Source organism: Carettochelys insculpta, chromosome 1 (assembly GCF_033958435.1).
Source record: "Carettochelys insculpta isolate YL-2023 chromosome 1, ASM3395843v1, whole genome shotgun sequence".
Classification (NCBI taxonomy): Eukaryota; Metazoa; Chordata; order Testudines; family Carettochelyidae; genus Carettochelys; species Carettochelys insculpta.
In genome coordinates this window covers 79,919,160-79,946,795 of record NC_134137.1, presented here as the reverse complement: position 1 = coordinate 79,946,795, position 27,636 = coordinate 79,919,160, and the positions used below count along the sequence as shown (strand labels likewise).

General features: G+C 44.8%; 1 protein-coding gene across 4 annotated transcripts in view; it reads left to right on the top strand.

Moving 5' to 3' along the window:
* Window positions 1-27,636, top strand: part of PCDH9 (protocadherin 9) — a 1,024,529-nt gene that overhangs the window by 452,955 nt on the left and 543,938 nt on the right. For all 4 annotated transcript variants that reach the window (XM_074982858.1, XM_074982856.1, XM_074982857.1 and 1 more), the window contains exon 3: window positions 6,672-6,737. In XM_074982858.1, coding sequence (XP_074838959.1) covers window positions 6,672-6,737 — 66 coding nt within the window. The remainder of the gene's footprint in view (window positions 1-6,671; window positions 6,738-27,636) is intronic.

Genomic DNA, 27,636 nt, shown 5'->3' with positions numbered 1-27,636 from the left:
GTTAATCTTTTATTCCTTGAGACTTCTTGAAGGGCTGGCAAGATTAAACAGGCTTCAGGACTGAGTTTAGTAAATTTATGGAGGGGATTAGTTGACGGCATATGACAGGCCTGTGAGTGCTGCACTTTGAACCTCTCTAATCCGGTACTCTGTCATCTGGCAACATCTATAATCTGGCATGATTTTAGTTAGTCAGATTATCTGTTACCATGGGTGCGACCAAGTTTCTTGTGTCCCATAAAGTTTGCTTACAGCCACCAGTCCTGGCTCTCGGTATTGTTGTTTAGCTTTAATTTACACCTAAATGTCTTCTAAGAGCCCAGTAAGCAGTGGAAGTGTTGGTAATGTGCTGGACAATATTGACCTCCAGTGGTCTGGCAAATTCTCTCATTTCTCACTGGTCAGGTCCCAGGAGTGATGGACTAGAAAGGTTCAACCTGTAGTAGCAAATATCCCCAATGGCTGGTGATGGGCTGCTAGATGGGGAGGGCTCTCAGTTACTGTATGTATGGCCATGCCAAAATGCTCAGGATCCAAGTGACTGCCACATTTGGGGTTGGGAAGGAATTTTCTTTTGAGTCAGATTATCAGAGGGGAGGGAAGGGTTGCCTTCCTTTGCAGCATGGGTCACTTGCAAATTTAAACCAGTGTAAATGTTTGTTTCTTTGTAACATGAAGTCCTTAAATCATGATGTGAGGACTTCAGTAACTCAACCGCAGATTATAGGTCTTTTACAATAGTGGACGGACAAAATCCTGTGACCTGCAACATGCAGAAGGTCAGGTTAGATAATCTTAAGGGTTTCTTCCTGCCTTAAACTCTGAGACTAGTTGTTTACTGTTATGTTTGTATTGTCTTACTTTCTCTTTAGGTTTTTAATGCAATTAAGATACCACTTCATGGTGTCTGGAATGAAGGTGGGGTGTAGGACAGCAATGGACTGCTAAGCAACAGATGTAACCTTACAGTACGATTTGAAGTGGGAGAGTAAGGCTATAATTACGGAGTAAATAAGCATATTGCCAGCACAGTGTGTCATGGCATAGCACACAGTTTCATGCAGCAGAATCAAACCATACTCTGAAAGTCAAACTTGGATTGTGTTGTCTGCTTCTCTGTAGTTAAGGATAGGTCATTGCATGCAGATCTGAAATCATCTTCATGGAAGGAGACCTTTCTCAAAACAGGGGAGAAAGTTGACTATTTCTCTTTATTTACAGGGAGAAAATAAAATAATCCAGGAAGGAATGAAAAATAATAAATCAAGGAATAGGAATTTAGTTGTGCCCTGATACACTGAGGCGAACAAAAGTAAAGGCAAGTTGCAAACGATGATGGAGTTGCAAAGAATGATGGTGACGCAGTTGGTAGACACACGAGCAGCATAATTTGGCAAGGGCTTATATGGTGCTCTTTCCTTGAATTAAATGTTTATTGTGGAGCCCTATCACCCCAGGAGCTAATCAGAACTATTCATAAAGTTTGTTAATTTTAATACCCACCTGAAGTCACAGTGAAGGACTCCAATGTGGCTTAACTGCATTAGAGTGTAGGGGCGAATGAGGAAGTGGGCCACATACCCAGCAAAAGACTTGCCATAACCTTACCTAAGGCCCCTTCTTAGACCATGGTATAAAGTTTTCTTGTTTTTGATTCCTTTAATGCATGTGGGGCCTTTCCCTACTGAATTTACTGTGGAGGATGTATAACTGCTCACAGGCAGACTGAAACCTGGACCCTGTAGAGCTTAATGCAGGCACTGCTCCAGCTTGAGCTGAAGGCCAGCTGGCACGGACTTAGGCTGTAGAGGACACTTATTCTTTCTCTGTGAAGTGGTCTAGGTATCACTACATGGGACAGTTAACAACACATATGTGCGTGGGTTACATAAGCAGGATCTGTCTTTAGAGTGCTAATATTGTAAATTATGCCAGAACATAAGTTCCAAACAGACATCAGATTCCTGAATATTAAGAGCCTGCTTCTCTAAGCCTATTTTCACACAAGCCTATTGACCTCAGTGTGAATTGCGGATAACAAATACCCCCAAAAATCAGGGCTCTTATTTAAATGTCTAAAAATACATTTTGGTTTTTCATTTGAGTCTTGCAGGTAGGAAAATTGTGCCTTGAGTGACTTGCCTACGGGAACACATAAAGTTTTGGCAGAACTGGGAATAAAACTGTGGGGCTATCTGAATGATGTCTGTCTTAGTCAGGGATGTAAATTGTTATGAGCATGCCCTGCTGGTGTGCACTAGAAGTTCTCTTGGGTATGTTAATGCAGCACAATTTGAAACATAATGTTCACTAGGGAACATTTTAGAGAATGCCAGCAGTGTACACATGGAAAGTTAGTGCAAGACACTCTGATGTTCATTAGAATGTATCCTTTATCTCTGTTGTACACTAAGGTACTGTGCAGCTAATCTCACATTCCTCTATCCTCGCCAGACAGGCTATGTCTACACTAGAGAGTTTTGCTGACAAAACCCACAGAGCCTCCACATGCCCAAGACATTCTGTCATCAGTAAATTGACCAAACGTGGCACTTTTGGTGACAGCATTCTGTAGCTCTCCCATGAGGCAGAATGACCCTATCAACAGAGATCTGTTGACAGAAAGCACGTCTGGATGTTCCGGAGTGCCTTCTGTCAATAGACAGGGCTTCTGGGATACTGGGCAGGCCTGTCTGCTGTGCTTCTGCTTTTATAGCAGTCTGGCCTGTCTGGGCACTGTCTGTTGACAGAGCAGATCCCTTTTTTAATCCAGTTTGCTGACTGGCCTCAATCTATCGACAAAAGTTTTATTGGAAGATAGCTTCCAACAGTAACTTCTGTTGACAAATCACTCTAGTGTAGACAGAGCCACATAGTATCATCTGTCTCATCTCTTTCCCTCTACATTTGCGGAGAAGTAGAAAATGTGCAAGTCCATTCATGATACTGAGAGAGATTCAAGTACAGCATTTCTTATGTTTGCTCTACGAGCTTCAATAGGAATTTTGGCTCAGTGAAGACTTACATATAGATTTAATTTGTGGAACTGAGACAGGTGGAATCCACAAACATTGTGCACACCTTTCTCTGATCTGGCTGAAGAGATCCAGGTTCTGATTTTCAAAGCTGGGTAGCTAAGAGTTTTCAGCAATGAGACTTCAGTTGTTGAACTCTGCACCAGAGAAAGGAAAATTTGATAGTGTTAGCATTAAAATCCAAAGCCTGTCTATTTGATTCAGATCTCCCTAATTCAGGATTCTGATTTTTCATAATATATATATTAAAAAAAGAAATCAAACTCTTTCATATTCTTTGACTCTTAGGATGTGTATGTGTGTAGGAACAGAAAACTCAAATTTCATTAGGACTGTGGCCACGCTTGGCCAAAACTTCAAAATGGCCATGCTAATGGCCAAATTGAAAAATACTTATGAGGCACTGAAATGAACATTCACTGCCTCATTAGCACGCTGCCGGCTACAGTGCTTTGAAAGTGCCACTTTTGAACGCATGTGGCTCGGTTACCCAGGGGTCCTTTTCAAAAGGACTCCGCACATTTAGAAATCCCCTTATTCCTGTCACTTTCGAAGCATCGCAGCTGGCAGCATGCTAATGAGGCACTGAATATTCATTTCAGTGCCTCATTAATATTCTTCAATTTGGCCATTAGCATGGCCATTTCAAAGTTTTGGCCAACTGTGGCCACAGCCTAGGTGGACGCATGGAAAAAGAAAGATTTCAAACTTGGTCTTGCTGTTCATACTATCCTAACAGTTCTGTTATTTTAAGTAGGAGCGTAGCTTGATCTTACAGTTCATAAACAGGCACTTTAAATAAACAAGAAAGATGAACAATAATTAGAAATAGAGCATGGACAGGATTTTACTATGTATTGGATTTTTTAGCTGACAAAAGCATGATTAGTGTGGGAGTTTTAGGTTAATCTGCTCTTACTCTTACTTTTGTGCATAAAGTGATGACACTGTAGACAGCTTTCATTACTTTTTGCAGGTCTGTGGTTTAGTCTGCTCATTTTATTGGGAAACAGAGCAGACGGCAGAGCTCCTTGTTGTTACCTCCCTTGCTGTTGGTTTGCAGTACATCATCCACGATGCTGATTTTATGTCACGTCCCCCAAATTGGTATTCAGCCAGGTTATTCGCATAACCCTTCTGTTTGTAGATGGAAAAAGTTAGATTAAATGCATTGCTCAACTGTATTTCAGTTGAAGGATTTTGCTGATGTCCGTGTGTAAGACCAATTAGAATAAAAATAATAATAGAAAACTGAACTGTAGTCTAGAGGTACACATACTGCATGGTTGGTGGTATCTTAAAAAATGCTATCTATTAAAAATCCCTGCTGGGGAAAAACTGGATATAATCAAGATACATTTGAACCTGGGCAGAACCTGGAAAGCATCTGCTGTTTGAAAACAGCTACTGTCAAGGATTCTCATTACATTGTAGGTCAAGAGATGACTGGGTCTTCCCTATCTTGGACGCTGGGTTTTGGGTCTCATCTCCTGCTATGGTAGCTGCCTTTAACCCACCCATAGCCACTTTTAACATACTTTTTTTAAAACAAAATCCATTTTAAAGGTGTTTTCTTTTTCATTACCATCAGCCTCTTTAAGGCTCTTCTCTTGAGCTAGCTTTAATTTATCTGGACAGGGAAGCAAAGTCCACCTACTCCCCTGCCTAGATTAAATGGGCACTTGCATCTCAAGCCTGTCTGGGACCAAATAAATAGGACACAATGAAACAGAGTGCTTCACAGAGCAAGGGGAGGAAGTGTACATCTGAGTTATGATTCATTCGAAGTGCAATTATATGCCTTGCTTTACTCATGGCAGATTCTTAGGTTATAGTCCTTTAAACAATATGGGTTTATATATAACTTGTCTCATATTATATGTATTATTTGTATAGTTTTGTTTCATTGTGGTTTATCATTTGTATTTTTATGGTATTTGCAGCTTCTTTACTGGGAAGGGGGGATACATTTTTTGTAATTTACGTTACTGTTTTTATTATACTTCTTTACAGTAGGAAACATTCTGAAAGCTATCTAGAGGCATTTTGATAGTTTAAAGGGAATATATTTGATAACATAGGCCAAATTCTATCTTGAGATAAGTTCATATAACTCATATTAAAGTGAATATGAATCTGATACACTTATCTGAACGCAGCATTTGGCTTGATTCACCTTTCTGAGTGGTTTTAGACCTCCGTAATTCCCTTGACTTCAGCTGAGTTGCAATTGATTTATATGTGTACAAGTGGAAAGATGAATGCACAGATATGCACAAAATGCCAGCAAGGAAGGCAGTCAGTTGATAAAGGAAGGATCTCCCCAAGTTAGTCAGAAACATCACATCAGGCACCAAGAGGAGACTTTCAGCTGATATAAATAGTTTAGAAGACTTCCTGCTTTCAAGGCATATTTCTTCAAAAACGCCTTTTAGAACCATGATAAAATTTTCTAAGAACACAAGGCTCACATAAGATATCTGAGATATCTGCTGGGAGTACTTTGGAACAGACATGTGTTTTCCGTCGGGGTTGACAACAGTTTTTGATGTAAAGTTTTCTGATGTTCTTGCTCACCATATGATGATAAAGGAGTGGGCAAACAATTCACGCAGAATACTAATGTCCTCCTTGAATATACTGCACAAAGATGCTTGCTTGGAATTCATAATCATCACCCTATAGCGGGTGGATTTGAAGTGATCCAACTTTCCTCATATGTTGTTCTTAACTTAATGTTAGCTGTCTAGAAGGCCTTTTTCTAATAAAATAATAGAGTATCTGAGCAACACAATACATAGAGAAGAGAAAATAAAAGAATATCATTTCTGGCTCCCCTTTGCTACTCAAGTAGAACATTATTTTTCCTGTTTAAAACTGCTTAAAATTACTCTAGCACTACTGATCTGTTGTCAAAATAAATAACCCAAGGAGTAATTTCCTAGAATAACATGCAGCACTTAAGATTCTGCAAACTTTTGTGGCCCAATAGTGTAATCCACAGATATTATTTTCATCCCACAAATATATATTACGATTTTTTTAAGGTATCCAAGCCCTATGCCCAGAAGGGGAGATGAACTACATGGTGCTATTTATATTCAGCAGTTAGTAACAGAGCATGAACATCCATTAATGCTCCCATATTAAACACAACTTTAATTGCAGTTTTAAAGATCTGCTGGTTTTGCTTTTTAGTGTCTCAGGGTTGGTTTAATAATATCTTAATAAAAAGCTTAATAGTGCATTAAATTAAAAAAATAAGTCTCTTCTTATTTTGAGACAGCAATTTCAGTGGATAGTTCACTAAACAGAATAAAATCCTGCTCTGCAGTTTGAAAATCTGTTGCTTATTGCAGCAAAGTGAAGCACATAGTTGTAATATCAGCCTTCAGAAAGTAAATTGATGCTTCCTGTAGCACTTCAGATGTTTCCAGCCATGTATTTGGATAACCGAGATAGAAGCTCTCAGAAGCCTGAACAGCCAAGAGAGAATTATTTTATTTCCCCTGCCAGAGATTCAGCTGTATTGCTGCTTTATATAATGGCCAGTGTTTGGCCAGTGGGTGGTGGGATATCTGAAATTTGGTAGTAAAAGTAACACACCTTTTTATTTAAATATTACTTGCTTTTTAGGCACTGAATTTTGGAGATATGCCGAAGTACTTGTGGGAGATATGGGTACCTGACAAACCATGGGTGGTAAGATATCAGAATAATGAAATAAATAAGCAAAAGACATATTTTTTTTTAAGAAAAGTGAAATATTGTAGGCTGTGTTCCTATTGAAGTCAAATACCATAACTCCCATGTGGCCAGTATCAATTGGATTACTGCAGTCTTGCACAGTTGCAACTCCATTGATTTCAATATCTTCACTTAGGGGTAAAGCTGAAATAAATCAGGGGTAAACTAGAAGCCTACACTTTGGCAGGAGCCGAAATTGGCCCTCCTGCAAATCTAAACCAGGGCGGGGAAACACTGGCCCATGGGGAAACACTGGCCCACAGATCATTAGAGTGGGCCACCAGAGGCTTTGTTTACTTAAGCATCCATTGACATGGCTGCTTGCAGCTCCTAGTGGCCATGGATCACTGAACCCAGCCATTGAGGGCTACGGGAAACAGTGTCAGATTATGCAGCTCCCCTTGGCCAGGAACGGAAAACCACAGCCAATGGGAGCTGCAGGGCTCCATGCATGTACACTCTCAAGTAAACAAAGAATCTGGCATTCCGCCAGCAGCTAACCCTGAGAAACCATGTGTAGCCTGCAGGATGGAGGTACTGCATCCCTGGCTAAACCATGCTTTACAATACTTCAAAACTTGAAACCCTGCAATCTTTATCCTATAAGTAGCCAACACTTTTGTTTTTGGTGAGTTGGGTAAGATTTACTTCAGAAAGGAAGATGTTATTTTTAGGGCTGTCAATTATTCATAATTAATTCACACAATTAACTCCAAACATAATTTAAAAATCATGATTAATCACAGCTTTAATAGCATTAATAAACAATAGAATACCAATTGAAATTTATTGAATAATATTGGATGTATTCCTATATTTTCAAATATATTAATTTGAATTTCAACACAGAATGTGACGTGTACAATGCTTTATGCAATTATTAATTACAAATATGTGCCCTGTAACGTTATTTCACCTCATACAAGTCGTGTAGTGAATTCTTTTTATTATGAGAGTGCAACTTACATTGTAGCTATTTGTGATTACATAGATGTACTCAAAACCAAACACAAGGCTACAACTACACAAGGACTTTGCAAAAATGGCCTTTTGTCAGGAAAATCGCTGAGCGTCTACACACAGAAATGTGCTTTGTTGACAGTTTGTTTGCTGGCAGCATTATACCTCTCCCCGTTCAGGTATACTGCCTCTCTTGACAGTGTTCTGTTGACAAAACAGCTGTGTTGACACTCTGGGGTCCTTTTCTTGCCAGACAGGGCTTCCAGTTCACAGGACAAACCTGTTTGCAGAGTATCTGGTCAGTCTCCATTCTGTGGAGAGAGGGCCAGGCAGTCTGGCTGCTTTCTGTCAACAGAGCAAATTGCTCTCTCAATCTGCTTTCATGTGTAGATGCGATCTGAGGACAGAAGTTAGTTGGGAAAACCCTTTCAACAGTGACTTATGTTGACAGAGCCTTCTCACAGAGACATAGCCTTAGAGTATACAAATCCACTCAGTCAGTTAAAAAACAAGAACAAACTGAAAAAGCAAAGATTGTTTACAATTGTGGGGGATAATGCTGCTTGTTTTTATTTACAATGTTACCCTAAAGTTAGACCAGGAATTTGCCTGACACATTCACTGGCAGCAGTGCAAGGCATTTATGTGCCTTTTGTATAACCATTCATGCTTTGGCCACCATGCCAGAGGATCTGCTTCCATCCTGATCACTCTCATTAAACAAATGTGTTCATTAAATTTGTGACAACTCCTTGGGGGAGAAGTGCATGTCTCCTGCTCTCTTTTACCATAGTCTCTCATATTTTTAATCTTTTTAACATTTGAGAAAACACAAAAAAGTTACCAGTGAGTGATTTTTAAAGCTAGATACAGCACTTGAGGTTAGGTCTAAGAATCTGAGGTGCCTTCAAAACTCTGAAAGGGTTGCAACATGTTGTCAGAAGTCTTAAAAGCATTAACGCATGGATGTGGAAACTTCAGAACCAAGCCACCAAAAAATAAAATCAACTGTCTGCTCATGACAAAACAGTGCAGACCAATGAAACGTGCATTGGTCTGCACTGTTTTGTATCATTATTGAGCAGAATCTTCTATCAACATGGAAGCATGCCGTCTGGAATGGAGGTTGAAGCATGAAGAGATTGCAGAATCTTTAATGCGTCTGGCACATAAAAATCTGCCACTTTTATACTGATAAGCAGTTACTCACATGAGTAACCCCATGGATTTTAGATCTTCTCACCTCACTAGTAAGATTAAGGGGGTCACAGTCTGAATTGCTAAATAATACCTTGTGTTACCACAAACCTCATTATTCCTGAATGGCTGTCGCCTTATATTCCTGTGTTCAATGCATAATTTGTAATGAAAGAGGTGCCAGTGCTCAAGCAATTAGGCTGTAAGGCCTAAGCATTTTTTAAACATTCATAAGTGATTCAGCAAGCCCAAATGTGCTGGGGTCATGAATTTAAAAGCCTAGAGCTGCTGAGGCTTCCTGTCACAAATTAACCATCGCCTGTGCTGAGGCATAAGCTGTGAAACACTTTCTTTACAAGCCTGTGTGGAATACCCAGAAATTAAGCATAGCTGGGGGTGGGTATATGGCTGCCTCCCTCTGCTTCCCCAGCTCACCATCCATGGCTTAATTTGTCCTTTCTCAAGCCCCCCGCCCCACCCTGCCAGACCCCACCCCACCCAAGGTTTGGCAGGGCTGAGGAAGTCCGCTGTGAAAAATGATACTTGTGTGTTTATTAATGCAACTTTTCGCAACTGATTTACTAGCTAGTAATAAATAAATTACAATGATTTGGCTCTGTATAAGTGCAAATTTGTTTTTCCTAAATTAAGTAATTGCAGAAAAAAAAGCCTGCATGTGGCCACCACCACTCAGAGGTCAACAAATAATTTCTCCTGAGAACACTTGCAAACAAATGATGTACACACAGAAACATTTTGGAAGGGCTTATCTTTGCAGAGTTTTGTTCACTTTAACAGAAATGGTCACAATTTTTATTTCACTTCTAGTAATGACTGTTCCTATTACTTGAGAAAAACGGTATCTAACATGGATGAAATCCTGGATGCTGTCTGGACAAGGACTGATTTTATTTATTTTAATCTATGTTTATATATATTTAAAGTAAGCTAGTCTTTTTGTACAGTTTTCATTAAAACTAATTATGAAGTATCAGATACGATATGAATTCAAGTGGACGTTGGCCAGTAAGGTGCCGTTCTCTGTCCAAAATGGTATCAGAGATATAGAACTAAGGATTTTGGAGCGGGAGGATGTACCACTTTTAGTTGTTCCATATAATCTTGAATTTTTGCCTTAATTAATATTTCACAGCATCCCAATCTGGTGATTAATTCACCCTCTAGCTACATGTGCCTCACCTTGGGGTTTTCCCAGATGTTTTCCTCTCTGGGTATGATTAAAATCAAAATTGTTCCAGCCAAAAGTTGATAGCGAATCCCACCATGTTATGTTTGCCCTGAGTCAGATGTGTGGTGGCAGCACATGAAGTGACATATGGAAAATGAAGTGTCTTTCTGAGGTGAAAAAAGATCAGCTCTTGTGTCACCATATAATTTTTTAACACCTCGGTTTTCCAGCTGACATATGTGTGGGTGAAGTGCTAGTGGGCATATGTATATATCTACAATATGCACACTCCTTGCATTATATATTTACAGTGTCTAAGTGTGTTTGTCTTTGTATCTCTCTGTAGCCTGGGGAGGCATTGTACTTCTGAGGTTCCCATCAGTATACAGTCTCTCCTTGTTTCCTCTTTGTCTGAGGTGTAAAGAAGAGGGATTTGCTGCTCTCTGCAGCAGTCAGGAAGTCTTAGCAATTTCCATTGTCATGACAGGTCTGGTGGCTTGTGCACTAGTATAAATGAGAGGCTTGTATTTCCCATTACTTCCCTGTGTTGGTGCAGAGTGCAAGTCACAATCTATTTTATATATAGATGCATAGAAGCCATTCTTTCCTCTTGGGTTAATATTTCTACTTCTGTTTCCATTCCAATCATTGCATAAATGTATATTTGGAGTGATATTGATCTGGGTTGGGGCTGGGAAAGGAGAAAGAGTGGTTCCAAAAATTGTCTTTGGATGCCAGTCAGGATATTTCTTATTTCAAAGCCTCATCTTTCACCATTGAAGTAGTGGAGCTTTATCCTCACTAGCAAAACTGCATGTATTCCAACATGTCATAAAAAAAATCAGGGCAACGAGCTTGAGGTAAAATCCCAATGATGACAAGCTGTACTGTACTTGTCATGTGTTAGCCAACTGAGGTAAACAGTATGGGGGATTGCAGGGTTTACATGTACCTGTCTGTCTCATTTTACACTGCAAACTGGCATGTCATCACGAGGATTTTGCCACATAAGCCGCGTCTACACGTGCCGGCTACTTCAAAGTAGCCACGCCAACTTCGAAATAGCGCCCGCCACGTCTACACGGGGCATGCGCTATTTTGAAGTTGACATCGACGTAAGGTGGCGAGACGTCGAAGTCGCTATCCCTATCAGGGGATGGGAATAGTGCCCTACTTCGACGTTGAACGTCGAAGTAGGGCACGTGTAGCCAATCCACGTCCTGCAACATCGAAAGAGCGGGGTCCACCATGGCGGCCATCAGCTGAGGGGTTGAGAGACGCTCTCTCCAGCCCCTGAGCTCTATGGTCGCTGCGTGCAGCGGCCCCTTAAAGCTCCCTGCCTTCCAGTGCAGGAAGCTGAGAGCGCGTGCAGGCAGCAGCAGTAGCATACAGCTAGCCTGCACGCCTCCCTGCAGCCCCAAGACACGCCCCCGCTGCGATGGCCACCCGCCAGCCCCCCAAGCACCCCCAGGGCACCCCCACAGGGGAGCCAGGGCTCCCAGCCTGGCAGCCAGCCTGGGAAAAGGCAGCGGGGCTCCTCCTGGACAGAGGCCAAGATCCGGGACCTGCTGGGGCTCTAGAGCGAGGAGGAGGTGCTCCAGGTAACGGGGAGCAAGAGGCAGAACGCGGATGCGTTCGCTCAGCTGGCCGAGGGCCTGGCTGCCCGGGGTTACCCTGCCTGCACTCCTGACCATGTCAGGAGTAAGGTAAAGGAGCTGCGGCAGGGTTACGCCTGGGCCTGGGATGCGGCCAGCCGATCTGGGGCCGCTCCCGCCACTTGCCCCTTTTACAGGGAGCTCAGGGAAATCCTGGGCCCCCGGTACACCTCCTCCCCACCGGCCACTCTTGACACCTCGGCTGACAAGCCCCAGCAGGCCCCGGCGGCGGAGTCCGCCCCGGAGGCAAGCCCTGCACACCAGGGCCCCCCACAGGAGCCCACCCCTGTGACACCGGAGGAGGAGGAGGGGGAATCCTCCTCCAGCAACGGGGGGCTGCGGATCATCCTGCCGTCCTGGAGCTCCAGCAGGGCGTCCGCCCAGAGGGTGTCCCCCGACCGTGGGAGTGGACCATCAGGTATGTACCCCCCCGGTACACACCCCCGGGGTTGAGGGGCGGGGACAAGAGACATGACCAGGGCCCTCCACATGCCCAGATGACCAGGGCCCCAAGGACAGCAGTGGCATGTCCCTCAGAAGAGTGCATCAGCCCCTCCCCCCCCAGCAGGACAGTGCCATGCCCCATCCCTGGGGATGGGGGGCGTAGACCCTAGGGTCCCCTGCGGGGGGTGGGACACCCATCAGCAGCAGCAGCATCTCCCGGGGACGGGGATGAGGAACCAGCAGCAGAGGGGTGGGGGGACAAGGGCTACAGCTCAGGGGCCACACTCACGGCTGTCTCCACTCTTCTTCCCCCACGTGTTCCACAGCTGCACCATCGGAGGGCCCTGAGAGCGCTGGCGAGGTGTCCGTGGTCCCGGAGAGCCCACCGGGGCCATCGCTGCAGGCCAGCCCCTCGGTGGAGCACCAACCAGCCCCAGGGCGGGGCCGACGGTGGAGTCACCGCCATCTGAGGACAGCGACGGACTCCCAGCTGCTCACGACCCTCCGGCGGCAGCTGGAGGTGTCGGAGCGGCACCTGTGGGTGGACGAGCGGCAGCGGGAATTGCAGGAGCAGGTGCTGGCCTGGCTCCAGGAGGCATGGGGGGCCTTTATGCGCACTTTTGAGCACATAGCAGACTACCTGGACCCCCATGCTGTGCCGCCCGCCACCCTGCCCGCCGCTCCACCCGCCGCTCCACCCGCTGCTCTGACCGTTGTCCCACCACCGTCCGCCACCGTGGGGCCTTCCGCTGAGGGGGACCTGGGGCCTGCTGACACCCGCTGGCCATACCTGCCGGTTCACCTGGCCCCCAGCCAGCCTCGGCCAGGGCTGAGTCCGAGGCGAGGGTCGTGCCCACCAACCCCGGGCGCTGGACAGTAGGGGGTGTGGGGCCCAGGACGTGCCCCCCCCCCCCCTTTGTACATATCCCCCATCATATAATATTTGTGTATATAGTTTGTGTTAGACCCCTGTTCTTTTATGGTACCTGCCCCCCCATGTAAATAGTTCCCCCCTTTTGTTCTTACACTGTATATATATATATATATATATATATATATATATATATATATATTGTTAGTATTTTAATATAAGAGAATGCACTGTTTTGGTTTGGTTTCAAAAACAACAGGTCTATTTTTATTTGCAAGAAAAGTGGAGGGGGTGTGCTCTTGGGTGCTCTGTGGTGTGGACGTGGGGGCAGGGAGTGTTGTGGAGGATGGGGGGTTGCAGTGGGGGGCCTGCCAGTGTTCACCCCGCGGCCTGGTTGAAATGGGCCCTCAGGGCCTCCCGGACCCGGATCCCCTCAGGGTCCACCTGGTGACTGGGGGCAGCGGGTGGCTGCATGTCAGCCCTGCCAGCCTCCACAGCCCAGCCCTGAAAGAATGCCTCCCCCTTGCTCTCGACCAGGTTGTGGAGTGTGCTGCACGTGCCCACAATCTGGGGCCTGCATCCAGGCGGGTGAGGAGACACCTCCAGCGCCCTTTGAGGTGGCCAAAAGTGTGCTCAACCACCTGGCATGCATGGTTCAGGCGCGTGTTGAAGCACTCCTGGCTGGCTGACAGATGGCCCGTGTAAGGGTGCATGAGCTAGGGCCGGAGGGGGTACGCCACGTCTGCGATGACACAGAGGGGCATGGTGGTGTCCCCCACAGGGATCTCCCACTGGGGGATGTAGGTCCCTGCCTCCAGCCGGCGGCACAGGCCCGAATTCCTGAACACCCGGGCGTCATGGGTGCCACCAGGCCAGCCAACATAAATGTCCAGGAAGCGGCCCCGGCTGTCCACCAAGGCCTAGAAGACCACCGAATGGTAGCCCTTCCTGTTCAGGAAGCGTCCTCCACTGTGCTCCAGAGCTCGGATGGGGATATGGGTCCCATCCAGAGCCCCAAAGCAATTTGGGAAGCCCAGGCTGGCAAACCCCGCAATGGCGGCATCCGGGTCCCCAAGCCGCACAAGCCTGTGGAGGAGCAGGGCATTGATGGCGTGGATGACCTGCAGGGGAAGGACATGGGAGAGCACCAGTGAGGGGTGTGCAGGGTGTGTCTGGCCCTCCCCCCCAGGGCTCCCCTCCACCCCCAGGGCTCCCTCCCCCTCCCTGTGGGTCCTCTTACCTCCATGAGGACAGCCACGACAGTGGCCTTGCCCATGCCAAACTGCTGCCCCATGGATCGGTAGCTGTCTGGAGTGTCCAGCTTCCAGACAGCGATGCCGACCCGTTTCTCCACGCTGAGGGCACGCTGCTTGAAGTTGTCCTGGTGCCTCAGTGGGGGGGTGAGGCACTGGCAGAGCTCCAGGAATGTCTGCTGGCTCATGCGAAAGTTCTGGAGCCAGTGCTCATTGTCCCACTCACTAAGCACCAGCCGCTCCCACCAGTTGGTGCTCGTGGGGTAGCTCCACAGCCGGCGGCGTGTGTGGCGGGGGGTTGGGGGGCAGAGGACAGCAGGGTCTGGGGCTGCTTCCTCCTCCCCTGGGGGCAGCTCCTCTTCTGTGACTAAAAGGTGATCAGCTGCCTCCTGCATAGCATTGAGCAGGGCAAGCACTGCTCCTGCAGGGGCGGCTGTGTGGACCTCTGGCTGCTGCTGCTGCTGGGGGTCCATACTGCTTCGCCGAGGTGTGCGTGCCTGTGGCTCTGCAGACCGCGTGCTGTGCAGGCTGAGTGTATCTGGGAGGGGCCCTTTAAGGGAGCGGCCAGCTGTTGCCCTGGAAGCACTAGTCCGCCCTGTGACCCCGTCTGCAGCTGTTCCTGGCACCCTTATTTCGATGTGTGCCACGTTGGCATGTCGACGCTCCCCTGCAGCACCGACTTCGATGCGGTGCTGCCCAACATCGACGTTGAACGTCGACGGCACCAGCCCTGGAGGACGTGTAGACGCTATTCATCGAAATAGCTTATTTCGATGTCGCTACATTGAAATAAGCTATTTCGATGTAGCATACACGTGTAGGCGTAGCTATAGTGTATTTAAACTATATCTGTATATTACAAGCCAAAGGTGTAGTTCCCCTGCCTGTGTACACATTCTCACATTAGGTGTCATTGAATGAGTGCATGTAGAGATAACAGTATAACTGTGGAAACATGTATAAAAACAAGGAAGCATGGCCATAACATGATGAGTATATACTCACCAGTTTCAGGCGACTGAGAGATTTCATGAAAGTGAGCAGATCTGTCCTGTCCATAGGTTGAGGTGGGGCAGCTGTCCCATGGCCTGTACTTTTGGATGGGACGAGAGGAGGGAAGGGGAGTTATCTGGGGAAGGGTTCAGACAGAGCCATCTGCTGAGATGCGGGGGGGAGTACTGTGTGGTGAGTGGGGGCCAGAGAGAGAAGCCAGGGACAGGTGAAGTCCTGCTGCTGCCTGCAACCCCATGCCACCAGATAATCCTGGGCCAGTCTGGTTAGGGAGGAGGCCGGAGTGGGGAAGAGGCAGGGTCTGGGGCCTGGTGTGGGGGGTGTTCCCCGGCCCGCTTCCCCCCTCCCTTTCCTTGGGACTGCCCTCAAAGTGAGTACACAAGCAGGGAAAGCAGACCCATATCTCTTAGTGTAGGTGTACCTTTAGTTACCACTTGTTGCTAACATGAAGTAAAACCCCTCTTTTTTTCCTAACAAAGACTCAGTGTAGGAGTTTTGGCACTGAATTAAATGCTTCTGAAACCTGCTGTCATTCATTACCTGTATAAATAGGTAATCTTTCTGTTTTCACACCTCTAAAACAATATGTATGTATGTATGTATGTATGTAGATTTCCTGAATAGCTAAAAAAAGGGCAGTATTAGTAATTAGTAATTACTACATCTTTTGGCATTTTAGCCAATTTAGTATCTATAAGCTGGTCTGTCAGGAGACCGCTGTAGATCTAGGAGGATAACAGTTGATGATTTAATAGAAATTTTGCATATCCGATGTCTGTGATCAACAATGAAATCTGTGTATTTTTCATGATTTCTCATCTGAAGTTAAAAACTGAAAGACCAGTTTAATTGTGCTCTTGCTGCCTCAGTGGTTTCTGGGGCTATGACGAGACATTCTACTTTGTACTGATTCTGCACAGCATCCAAGGGCTGGACAGATTTACTTACACTTGCTTTTGAAAGGAGCATTGAATACTGCATTCCCTTTAGTGCTTGCTGCCAGCATCTGCAGCAGCCCTCAGAGCCAGGCAGGGTAAATCTTTGGGTTCTTGGGTCCATGGAGTATAACTGGGGACTTCAACTTCTTTTCAAAGGCACAGTAGTTCTGTATTTGTGACTGGCCGGAGCCAAGTGTGCTTTGGGTGGGAGTTGAGGGGGAGAGCTCCTTGAAACTGTTTTTCACCAGTGCTTCTGTGGCATGTTAGCCATTGTTACCAGTAAGGTAACCCAGTCCTTTAAAATTATTTTCAGATGAGTAAGAAAGGCCTGATATGTACTTAAGAGGAGGTAAGAGATGAGCCAATCATTTTATAACTGCTGGGACAGCCCCATATTGTGGGCACCAGGAAGGCATCCCAATATATTTTTTAAAAGGGGCTAATTGCCCTGTATTTGGGGAAGCGGGGAGAGCACCCCTTTCTCTGTCTCTCAGCTCCCTGCAGCTTGGGGGAGCCAGGAGAAGCATGAGCATGGTGACCACCTTCCTCCCGGCTCCCTGAGTCAAGGAGCAGCTAGGGTAGTCCACCAGGGCAGTAGCCCTTGGCAGCCGCAGCCATGGAGCCACCCCTTTTCTCTACTCGTCCTGTGTTCAGGATAGGGGGATATGGTCACCCTAAAATCAAATGAAGACCAAATTTACTGATTGATGTGAAAAATGAATTTGCTCCTATCAGTGATATTGCAGAATATTCAATTAAAGATTTAATTCCCCTGTGGAGCGGGAAGAGGTTAGCAGTATTCACATAACAGTTATTAATTTAAATGCCATGATAGCTGGAGTAAGACAGGGAAATATATCAAATGTATTGGTACCCTCACAACGAATGCTCAGAAGAGGCCTTCCCTGTGCGAAGGTCTCCCTTTGTCCTCTGCTGTTGTTGCTGGGTTAACCCCTCAGATGGCCTCACCTCTCCATATTTCTAAAATCTGCATGCAGGGGCAGTTGGGAAATGGGAGCTGATGCAAATTGTCTTCCGTTGGCCCTGAGCAGATTTCTTTCCCCACCTCTTATAATACAGCCTTAGGTTGTCTCTCCCATGGCTGGAGCTGTTTCCCATTAAAGAAGGCTCCTCAAAACATCCATCAGCTGTAGAAGTCTTGTCAGTGTGGTTTCACAAGAGCCAAGCTGATGAAGCGCACTCCTGCTTACTGGAGAACCAGAGCCAGTGAGGATATTGGTAGTCCCTGCCTCCCTCTAAGTATCCAGAATCCTGTGGCTTCCAGGGGGGGCTGTGAATTTTATGGGATTTCTCCTGCCACGGCTGTGTTGGTAAGAAACAACAATTGGAGAGCACTTTTTGAGGCAAACCTCTCCCAGGATGCTTCCTTTTGTCCTTTCTTCTGTGTTTCTCTGTAGGAGCGGGAATCTGAGGCAGTGATACTTTGCATGCTGTAAATAACACAAACAGAAGCATAGCAAATCAGTGGAATATAAATAACACTATGATATTCTGTGGTGGGGGGTGTAGAACTTCGGGTCTATCAATCATATTTATTTTCATATAGGTACAGCCATTGTGCTATAAACTCTTACGTTAACAGTATTTTAATATTAAAAACAATTCATTTAGAAAAGTCTCACTTTGATGTGTTGTAGGTTTGTGCTCACATGGAAAATTGCTCTATGTATTATCCATTCTATTTTTAATGAAGCAGAACAAAAAGGCAGTAAAATGTATCTGAATATATTTAGTCTAAATATTAATGAGTTCTGGGCATGTTCATACTGTCTGTACATAATGCTGAAATATGCCTACACAAAGATAGACACCACGTGTGTGTGTCTGTGGGCATTTTTATCCATAATGTAAGGGAACAAAGGTGGGGAGTACAGAAAATTTCATAGCATACTTTGTAATTTGCCTGTGGCTGGGGATTTTTGTACAACAATATATATATATTCTGTAGCAGTCTTTTTCAAACTGAGGTCCAGAGACACTAAGAGGTCTGCAAAGGTCTACCAGGCAACTCTGCCGATCAGGTTCTCCCCTTTCCTCCTTCTGCTCTTCCCCTCCCTTCCAGTTCCTCCTGCACCCTGAAAAACAGCTGTTCAGTGGTGTGCAGAAGGACAAAGTGCACTATGGGGGAAGGGGAGGAGAGAGGCAGAAAAGAGGAGGAGAAGGGAGGTCCTGGGGGTGGGAAGAGGTGGGGGGCAGGGATAGAGCCTTGAGGGCAAGGGTAGAGTGGAGGTGTGGCCTGGGGCTGAGCAGGGGTCTAGAACAGGGGTAGGCAACCCCTGGGAAACATCCCATACAGCACGGGAGGAACACAGGGCTGGAGCATGGGGCTCCCTACCAGAATAAGAACTTTTGTGAAACTGTGGGAGGAAAAAAAAATTTCAGGTCCAGCAAGAAATGGCCCTTTATACTTTTTAACTAATCTTTGCTCAGACAATGCTGGAGAGACAAGAAGACTACTCTGACAATTGTAGGTAGGACTATTATTGATTTTAAAAAGTGTCACCCGGCACTTGGACTATGGACTTGGAAAAGTTGCTAATCCCTGGCAAGAAGATATGCAGACAACAACCACACACCATGAATTGGGGGGTCTTTGGGCTGCTGACAGAGAAATGCTGTTCTATATGATCTGTTGATAACTATTAGCTGAGTATGATTTTTCAGACTGTCTTATGCCATCACAGATGTGAGAGGCAGAGGGCATTCATATTCCTGGCCAATTTCACTGGCTACCTCTACACTAGCCCAAAACTTGGAAATGGCCGTGCAAATGGCCATTTTGAAGTTTACTAATGAAGCGCTGAAATACACATTCAGCACCTCATTAGCATGCCGGTAGCCGCGGCACTTCGAAATTGCCATGGCTCGCCGCCGTGTGGCTCGTCCAGATGGGGCTCCTTTTCAAAAGGACCCCAGCAACTTCGAAATCCCCTTATTCCTAACAGCAGATAGGAATAAGGGGATTTCGAAGTTGCCAGGGTCCTTTCGAAAAGGAGCCCCGTCTGGACGAGCCGCGCAGCAGCGAGCCACGGCAATTTCAAAGTGCCGTGGCTGCCAGCTTGATAATGAGGCACTGAATATGTATTTCAGCGCTTCATTAGTAAACTTTGAAATGGCCATTTTGAAGTTTTGGACTAGTGTAGACATGGCCACTGTGACATTTTCTTCCTTCTTGTAGAGAAGGAGCAGTTTGTTTTGGGCGCACAGCTGAACAATATACAGTAAAACCCTAGTTATCCTATATAATCAGGAGTGACCCATGATTCAAAACATCTATGCTGAAGATGTGTTTTTTGGCATGCTTAGAAACTTTCATTTTCTGAACATTTTCTTGCAGAACCAAAGGCAAGGAAAACTTTCAAACTATAGTGTCAGCACTGGCCAAAGCATAGCTGAACTCTGGGACCCACTATTCAGGATGACATTTTGTGTTCTTCCCTCCAGCTATGTGGGAGGTTTAAGACTCCGCTTTACATTTAAAAATGTCAGTGTCTAACAAAGAGTGCCATGCAGAAATAATGCTTTTTAAGTACAGTTTGTGTAACTTTGGTCATCCTGTGATGAAAGATCTTGTGGGACTTGTGTATCTCCAGTTACCAAACTACCTTTGTGTTAACATGTGAATGGTGAGAAATCATCAAGGTGTTTGTGGCTGTTGCATTCGGTTATTTACACTATTAATTATTGTATTTTTATGAAGGGAGTGGACCATTGACGCCAGCCATTATACAGCTACTTCACAGGTTTACTTTGTCACTTGTCCCCTTACAAAAGAGATTTCTCCTTCATATGTGGGGAGTAACTATTTAACCAAAACAAAACAAGCAGTCCCGTAGCACTTTGAAGACTAACAAAATAATTTACTAGGTGGTAAACTTTCATGGGATAGACCCACTTCTTCAGCCCATAGCCATACTGGAACAGACTCCATATGTAAGGCAGAGAGTACCAAACATAGTTATCAAGGTTTTGTTCTCTGTGCCTTAAATATGGAGTCTGTTCTGGTATGGCTATGGTCTGAATGGTGTGAAGAAGTGGGCCTATCCCATGAAAGCTCACCACCTAATAAATTATTTTGTCAGTCTTTAAAGTGCTACTGGACTGCTTTTTTGTTTTGATAATATACAGACTAACACAGCTATCTCTCTGTTACTATTTTACCAAAGAGAGAGAGAGAGAGAGAGAGGAATGTTAATTGTACAGCACATTAGCCTTTATTAACCAATTTTGGCCAGCCCTGATATTGACTTTAAATATTGTAACTACCTGTAGTAGCTAAGAGTTGATTTATGAATGTGGAGAGGCTCAGTAGCCAGCAGATTTTAAAGAAAGAAGGTGGTGCATGTGTGGGGAGAGTTTTATGCCAGGGAATGTTTCATCAGTACCCAATTAAAACACTCAATCTTTTGTCAGCCAGCTGCATTTATCACTCTGTTTGTTTGTGGCTGGAGTATTTGTCACATAAAGTAGCCTTGTTAAGAATGTACTGGTTTATGTCATCCTTTAACTCTTTGATGACCTTTGGGTATAGAGTCACAGCATTTGTTCATGAACGTAGCAACCATGGAGGAGTTTGAAAGGGGCTGAATATGGTTAGAAGGCATTGCTGTTTTTGCAGGGTTCTCTGGTCCACTAGTGCGTTCCATATCACTGGGATCTATTGCAAACCACTTTTTAAATGATCCCTGCTGTATTTTGTTCTTTATGCTATTCTATTGTCAGAAACAGTGCATCTATTAATATGGTCCCTAGTGATCTTCTGTAGACTTCTCTGAAATGGGGTAAAATAATCCTAGTTTTTTATCCACTGAAACTACCCCCTACACCCATACGCTTACTTATACTGTGACATAGATCAGAAGCTTTAGAAGGCTGACAGCTGCCAAGTGTGTTTGCCAACAATTCATTTGTACACTTTTCAATTTACAGAACTAGCCTTCAGCCTCAGTTTTTAATTTGGTGCTTTAGATGAAATCCTATTTGGAGAGATCAGCAAGAGGTTAACTGAAGCTGAGGCAGCTGCAGTGGTTAAAAGTCCACAGCATTGATCTGATGCCAAATTGACATCTAGGTTTTGTTTTGTTTTACATTGGTCTTGTTTCCCCTGCCTGTAGCCACATCACATAATGTCACTATTGTCAGCAATGGTGAAAAACATTAGCAAGCTTATCACAGCATCATTCATGACCATACATTATAACGTTCCAAACTCACAAATATTCAACGTGGAAAAAATAAAACAATAGATATTTAACACAGATGAATTTCTGAAAAAGCTTGGCTTTCTCACTGGGAGGCTTATTGCTCCGACACCCTCCACTACCCCCAATTTAAATCAAGCTAGTGATTAAGTCTCCTCTTTGTTGGAATGTAAAAGGCCACAGATGTATTTATACACTACAAAGTGATATACGCAAACAAAAATGAATCACAACACGCACTGCATAGCAAATCAATGTGTGCCAGAGCCTGCTTTCCATTGAATTATCTTACCTGTTTGTGATGAAAAACCTGGCGGCTGCTGAAAAATTTCTACACAATGGAACTGAAGGATATGATGGATATGTCCCTCCAACCTGCACACATCCTCTGTGTCCTGAAGTAAAGAGAAGGATATCTAATACTAGTAGACTTTTGGTATCTGCCTATAGCAGTGTTTCACAAAAGCAAGCTAAACATTAGTGTCCTCATGTGGAAACTGATGGTGAATGGTTATTGACTTGACCGGCATTTCCTCTAATTTTTTCCATCCATGTGCAGAATAAACTTTGTGATGTGCACCAACGCATGTGTGGATGTGTAGCACGGTAAAAACACATGCTGCTGGCTGTGGGTGCTCTGCAAATCAGGTGGGTGGCACCTGAATCTGTCCTTCGTGGCCACCCAAGTGCTCAGCTTACAGGGAACACTGGAGTTGACCTAAGTCTGCTGGACAATACACATTCATTTCAGTGGGTCCGACAGGCTCACCAGGTCCTGAGGCAAGGCAAAGGGGTGGAGGTGGGACGCTCCAGTGGCACCTTGAACCGAAGGGGCAGGGCTGGCGTAGCCTCCTCTAGGCAGCCCTCAGCACTGCTCAGAGTGTGTTGCACAGGGGTCTGGCAACAGTTTAAAGGGCCTGGGGCTCTGTGCACTGCACTGCTGCAGTAGTGGTCTCCATGGCCAGGATCCTTGAGTGCTTTTGAATAGTCAGGCCCTGGGCAGTTGCCCCTTTTGTCCCCCTCCCATTGGCAGGCCTGATCCAGCCCCACACTGGAGAGTAAAATAGAATGGTAGTGTGAGCAACATAGGAATAGCCAGTACAGTTTATTCATATTAACCATTGCCATGTGACAGAGATACAACTCTTTTAGTTCCTATGGCTCATGTTACATAACTAGGACCAAAGCCTAAATATCAGTTCCCTCCAAGTACTCTTGTGACACATATTTATTTTACAGAGCAAATGAAGCCAAATGCATCTTTTCAGGGAGAAGTAACCCTAAGTGAGTAAGGTATTAATTAATATGCAATAATAATGTGCAATATATATTATTGCACATAAATAAATAATAATAATAATAGAATGGTATTAATTTATTTATTTTGTGCATCTAGGTGGTGTTTTTAGATCATGTCCGTAATATGGCTTTCACTACTTGACTGTTTCTGCCTCAGTTGACTACTACCCACCTACGTATTTATAAAAATTGCTTCCAAATAAATTGTTAATATATCTGGTCATATATATATAGATAGATAGTCCATTATGCTGGTCAAAATCCTTCTAGTAACAGTGCAGCTTCCAGATGCCTGATTTTTTCTGTTCACAGACATATAACTCTCACTAAAGTCAATGGGAATTATTCATATCTTGGGTGGAGAATCAATATGCAGAGATGTATTTTGTAAAACAACACAACCATTTATTCTCCCTTAACAGTAACACTTTTACTTCCTTAATGCATTTGTGCTAGTTGTGGTATGTATTCTTCAAAGTGGAAATGGGAATGTACTTTTTTTACTGCTTCTTACTTTAAGAAAGATATAATTTAGTTTAGTATTCAGCCTAAATGTAGTCAAGCCATTCCTATGTGCATCTGCTGCTTTAGATTTGAGAACACTGACATGCTATGTTAAAGGATGGGGTGCTACCTTCTCTCAATGAAGTAAATTATTGAATCCCAAAATCGTAGCATAAAATCTATGGAGGCTTTACAGTGATTTTTGTGAAATGTCAAATTATGCCTGAAGAAAGGTAGACAGCTGTAACTCACAAGCACTGAAGACACAGATGAATTGCAAGGTCAAGTTTCATTCTGAAAGGCAGCAACTGAATTTATGATTGATTTTTTGTGTTTGTTTCTTTTATCTCAACCTGAAGAAAAAAAATAAAATTAGGTTCTCAGGACTGTGTGTGAGTACACACAGAGGAGAGAGCTCATTAGAGAGAAAAAAATGACATGAGCAAGGCAGGAATATTTTCTGTTTGTGGAAAAATTGAAAATTGTAAATAAAAAGAATCTCATGCCAATTTTTGTTTTGATTTTTGGCATGTAAAATGAAGACTTTGGGTGCAAGATGTATGAAACTAATGCCTCTTTCTGATGTAAAGTTTAGAAGAATATCTTTAGGGCTGTGTCTACACTACAAAATAACTTCAAAATTGTTTACTTCAAAGTTATACTTCAGAGTAAACAACTTCAAAGTAGAGCGTCTACACACAAAATGCACCCTCCCTTACTTTAAAGCAGGCTTCCCCCTGCTTCGAAGTTAAACCTCTGCACACAATTAGCCTCTATTTCAAAGTAAGGGGCCAGGAAATGATGCAGGCGTGGGGTTGCATGGCCAACCCCTTAAAGGGCCCCTCCCAACACCCCCACTCTGCACATGCTCAAGGTTGTGGACAGCAACAGAGCATGTGCTGTGGAGAACAGCCGAGCAACATGCCCCCTCCCATCCTCCCTGAGGATGAGGTCCTCTCCGCCCTAGCCAACTTGCTGGCCATGCTGGTCACCCTGATCTTCCAATGGCATGGCCAGATCGCCTGCCTGGGACCTAGCCTGCAGGCCCTGGGCATGGCTCTGCTGCCCCTTCCGCGGACCTCTCCCCGATCCAATGCCAGAGGGCCTTTGCCACCACCAGTGAGTGGTGGGACCTGCTGGTGCTGGAGGACTGGGATGACAAGCTGTGGCTGAGGAACTTCAGAATGAGCCACCAGACATTTGAAGACCTCTGCTACTAGCTCTCCCCAGTTCTCCAGTACCAGGATACAGGGATGCGGCCAGTGCTCCCAGTGTAGAAGAGGGTGGCTGTTGCCCTATGGAGTCCAGTCACCCCAGATAGCATCCAGTCCATCAACCAGCAATTCAGCATTGGCAAGACCACCATTGGAGTGGTGATGATTGAGGTAAGTCTGGCCCCCACTATGGACCCACCCTGGGGAGAAGGTTACTGGGCAAGGGGAAGGGTGTCCCTGGTGGCAGGGGAAAGAGGGTCTCTGTTGAGGAGGGAACCCCCACTGGGGAGGGGCAGGGGGCCACCAATCAGGCATTCGTGGACTGGTCTTCCTTCCCTCCTCCTGCCACGCAGGCTGTCCAACCCATCACCAGGGTGCTCCTGCCTGGTAGGGTGCAGTGGACGGGCCATGCCCCCCACAGCAGCTGGCAGCATTGTGGGTCTTGATGTCAGTCTGATGGAGTTCCTTAACTTTTATCTGCATGCTGCTGCCAGTGCGAGGCCACTGGCCAGTGGATTAAAGGCCTCTTCATTCCTCTGCCATTGTCGGTTTGTCAAAGGACCTCCTCCTCCCTCCACAGAGCAAAGAGGTCCTTTAGCTCATCCTTTGTCCAGGAGCATTTTGGCATGCTGCCATGGTGGCCAGGGGGTGCAGAGACAGTATGGTACTTTGAGCAGGGGCAGTCCAAGTGGGAGCTCATGCTGCCCCTGCTTATGCACACTCTCAGCTTCCTGCCTGGGCTTGCCAGTGAGCTGTTTCCTTCAAGGTGGCTGGCATTGACCATAGAGCCCTGCCTGGGCTGGCCAGGGGTCTATGTCCTCCAGGGGGCCACCTCCTTGGCAGACTCCTTACTTCGAATGTGTGTTGAAGGAGATATTGTGAAGCAGACATTGAAAATGTAACTTGTGATCTAGGTGGTAAATAAAGTTTTCAAGAACATCTATCTATAGAACATTCAGAGTGTATTATTTACTGATCAACTGGCTGCCTTTAAGGATCTGACAAGTACCAGAGGAGTAGCCATGTTAGTTTGTTATCTTCAAAAACAATGAGAAGTCCTGTGGCACCTTATAGACTAATAGATTTTTTGGATCATAAACTTTCATGGGCAAAGACCCACTTCATCAGATGTGTGTCACGGAAGCTTATGCTCCAAAAACATTTGTTAGTCCATAAGGTGCAACAGGATTCTCATTGTTTTTAAGAGGTTGGAAGATTACTAGTTGTCCACTTGCTTTGGAAACAGTGCAAACCTATATTTCAAAGGTTTTAGAGTTTTAAAGAGGTTATATTACACAGTGAGAGAAAGAGGGATAGAGAGAGAGAGAGAGATTTTGTAGAAAAAGGGGTATAGAAACCGGGAAGGCTTCTAAACCTTAGTAATATGTAGGGAACCTCAGTAATTCACAGCAGCCACACATTGAAATAAATGAGCCCCAGAGAAAAAAAATATTTAGCTCTGTGTGTAGGAGGATACAATATTTTATGATAAACTGGTATTTCAGTATTGCCTAAGGACCCACCCAAGATCACATTTTCACAGTTAAAAGTAGTCTGTGCCCTAAAGACCATGCCATTGCATCAGACAAAAGGTGAATGTCAAGCCATGTTATTCTCATTTTTGTTTCTTTTCAAATTTTAAGGTTGGATTTTTAATAATAAATATTCTGAAAGTTGTCTGTTAAATTGCTGGTGTTATATTTTTATTACCATAGTACGATGATGTGTTTATATTAACTTATCTTGTACCTACATTTGCATTCACCCTTTGCATGAGAAATGTACAATTTCTTGAAGATAATTAGGTATCTACTACTGCCATATGCTGTTTCTTTTTAAAGGCATCGACATTCTCACTATTGAATTGTGACTGAGTTTGAACAAGAGTTAGAACAGACCTCCAACTTGCTGCCTTATCATAAAATGCACTATGCCTATTGATTGTACTTCCCTCAATGCCAGATGCAAAGGAATGATGCTTATGGTTGAAAACAAGAGTGAGGGTTTTTAAGGAAAGCTTGTGTTTTGAAGCTGGCATATAATAGATCAAATAATGATTGAAAACTGGCTGATCTGTGTTGTACGGAAATACGCTCCAGCATGTATATTCTTGCAGGATCAGCTTTACTACTGGCCCACCAAACAGAGAATGGAGTGAAAGCAAAAAAATACATATTTAGAGGCACAAACTTATCTGCCTTCATCCAGAACTTTTTGGTTCATTAAAATAATAAATCCTATAAAAAATGTGGTGATTGTTACTCTGGTGAATAATGTATTCAGAAGGCTGTCTGACCAGTCTTGTGCTCACAAACATTATAGAAAAGTGCTATTCACTCAGTCCCTATGCACTTTAGTAAGATACTAATATTCATGTTTGCTCCATCTACACAAGAGGGTTTTTCTGACATAACTGGTCTTTTGTTGGAAAAACCCAGTGTTGTGCCTCTCTGTGGCTATGTCTACACTAGAAGCATCTGTCGACAAGGAAATCTCGACAGTATTCTGTTGATGGATCGCAGCTACATGCAACTTGCTCTGTCGACAGAGAAATGCCAGGCTGCACTGCCCTCTGGTGCCAGAAAGCTGAAGGGCAGCTCTGGAAATAGATCTGCCCAGCAACCGGATGCCCTCTCTGTCAACAGTTTATGCCTCAAAGTTTTGATGGATAATACAGTCAAGGATAATGCAGAGTTCTGTCCAGAGAATGCTTTAAGTGTGTGGACATTCCCTGAGTTATGTCAACAGTTTTCTGTTGACAAAAAAGCTGTGTAGCCACTCCAGGGGCTCTCTGTCCACAGATAGAGCTTCCAGTTCACTGGGCAGCCCTGTTTGCTGAGCCTCGGGTCAGCCATTCTGCTGAGAGAGCAGCTGGGCAGTCTGGCCACTCTCTGTCAGCAGAACAGATTGCTCTTTTTATCATATTTTGTGCGTGGATGTGAAGTTTTATCGACATATCTCTTCCAACAGTAACTTCTGTCAATAGATTGCTGTAGTGTAGCTGTAGCCATAGAGTACTTTATTCTCTTCATTCCTAGTTTAGTAGGAAGCTTGGAGGTAAGTGCTGAAGGCACTCTGCGCACTAGTGTGTACAGAC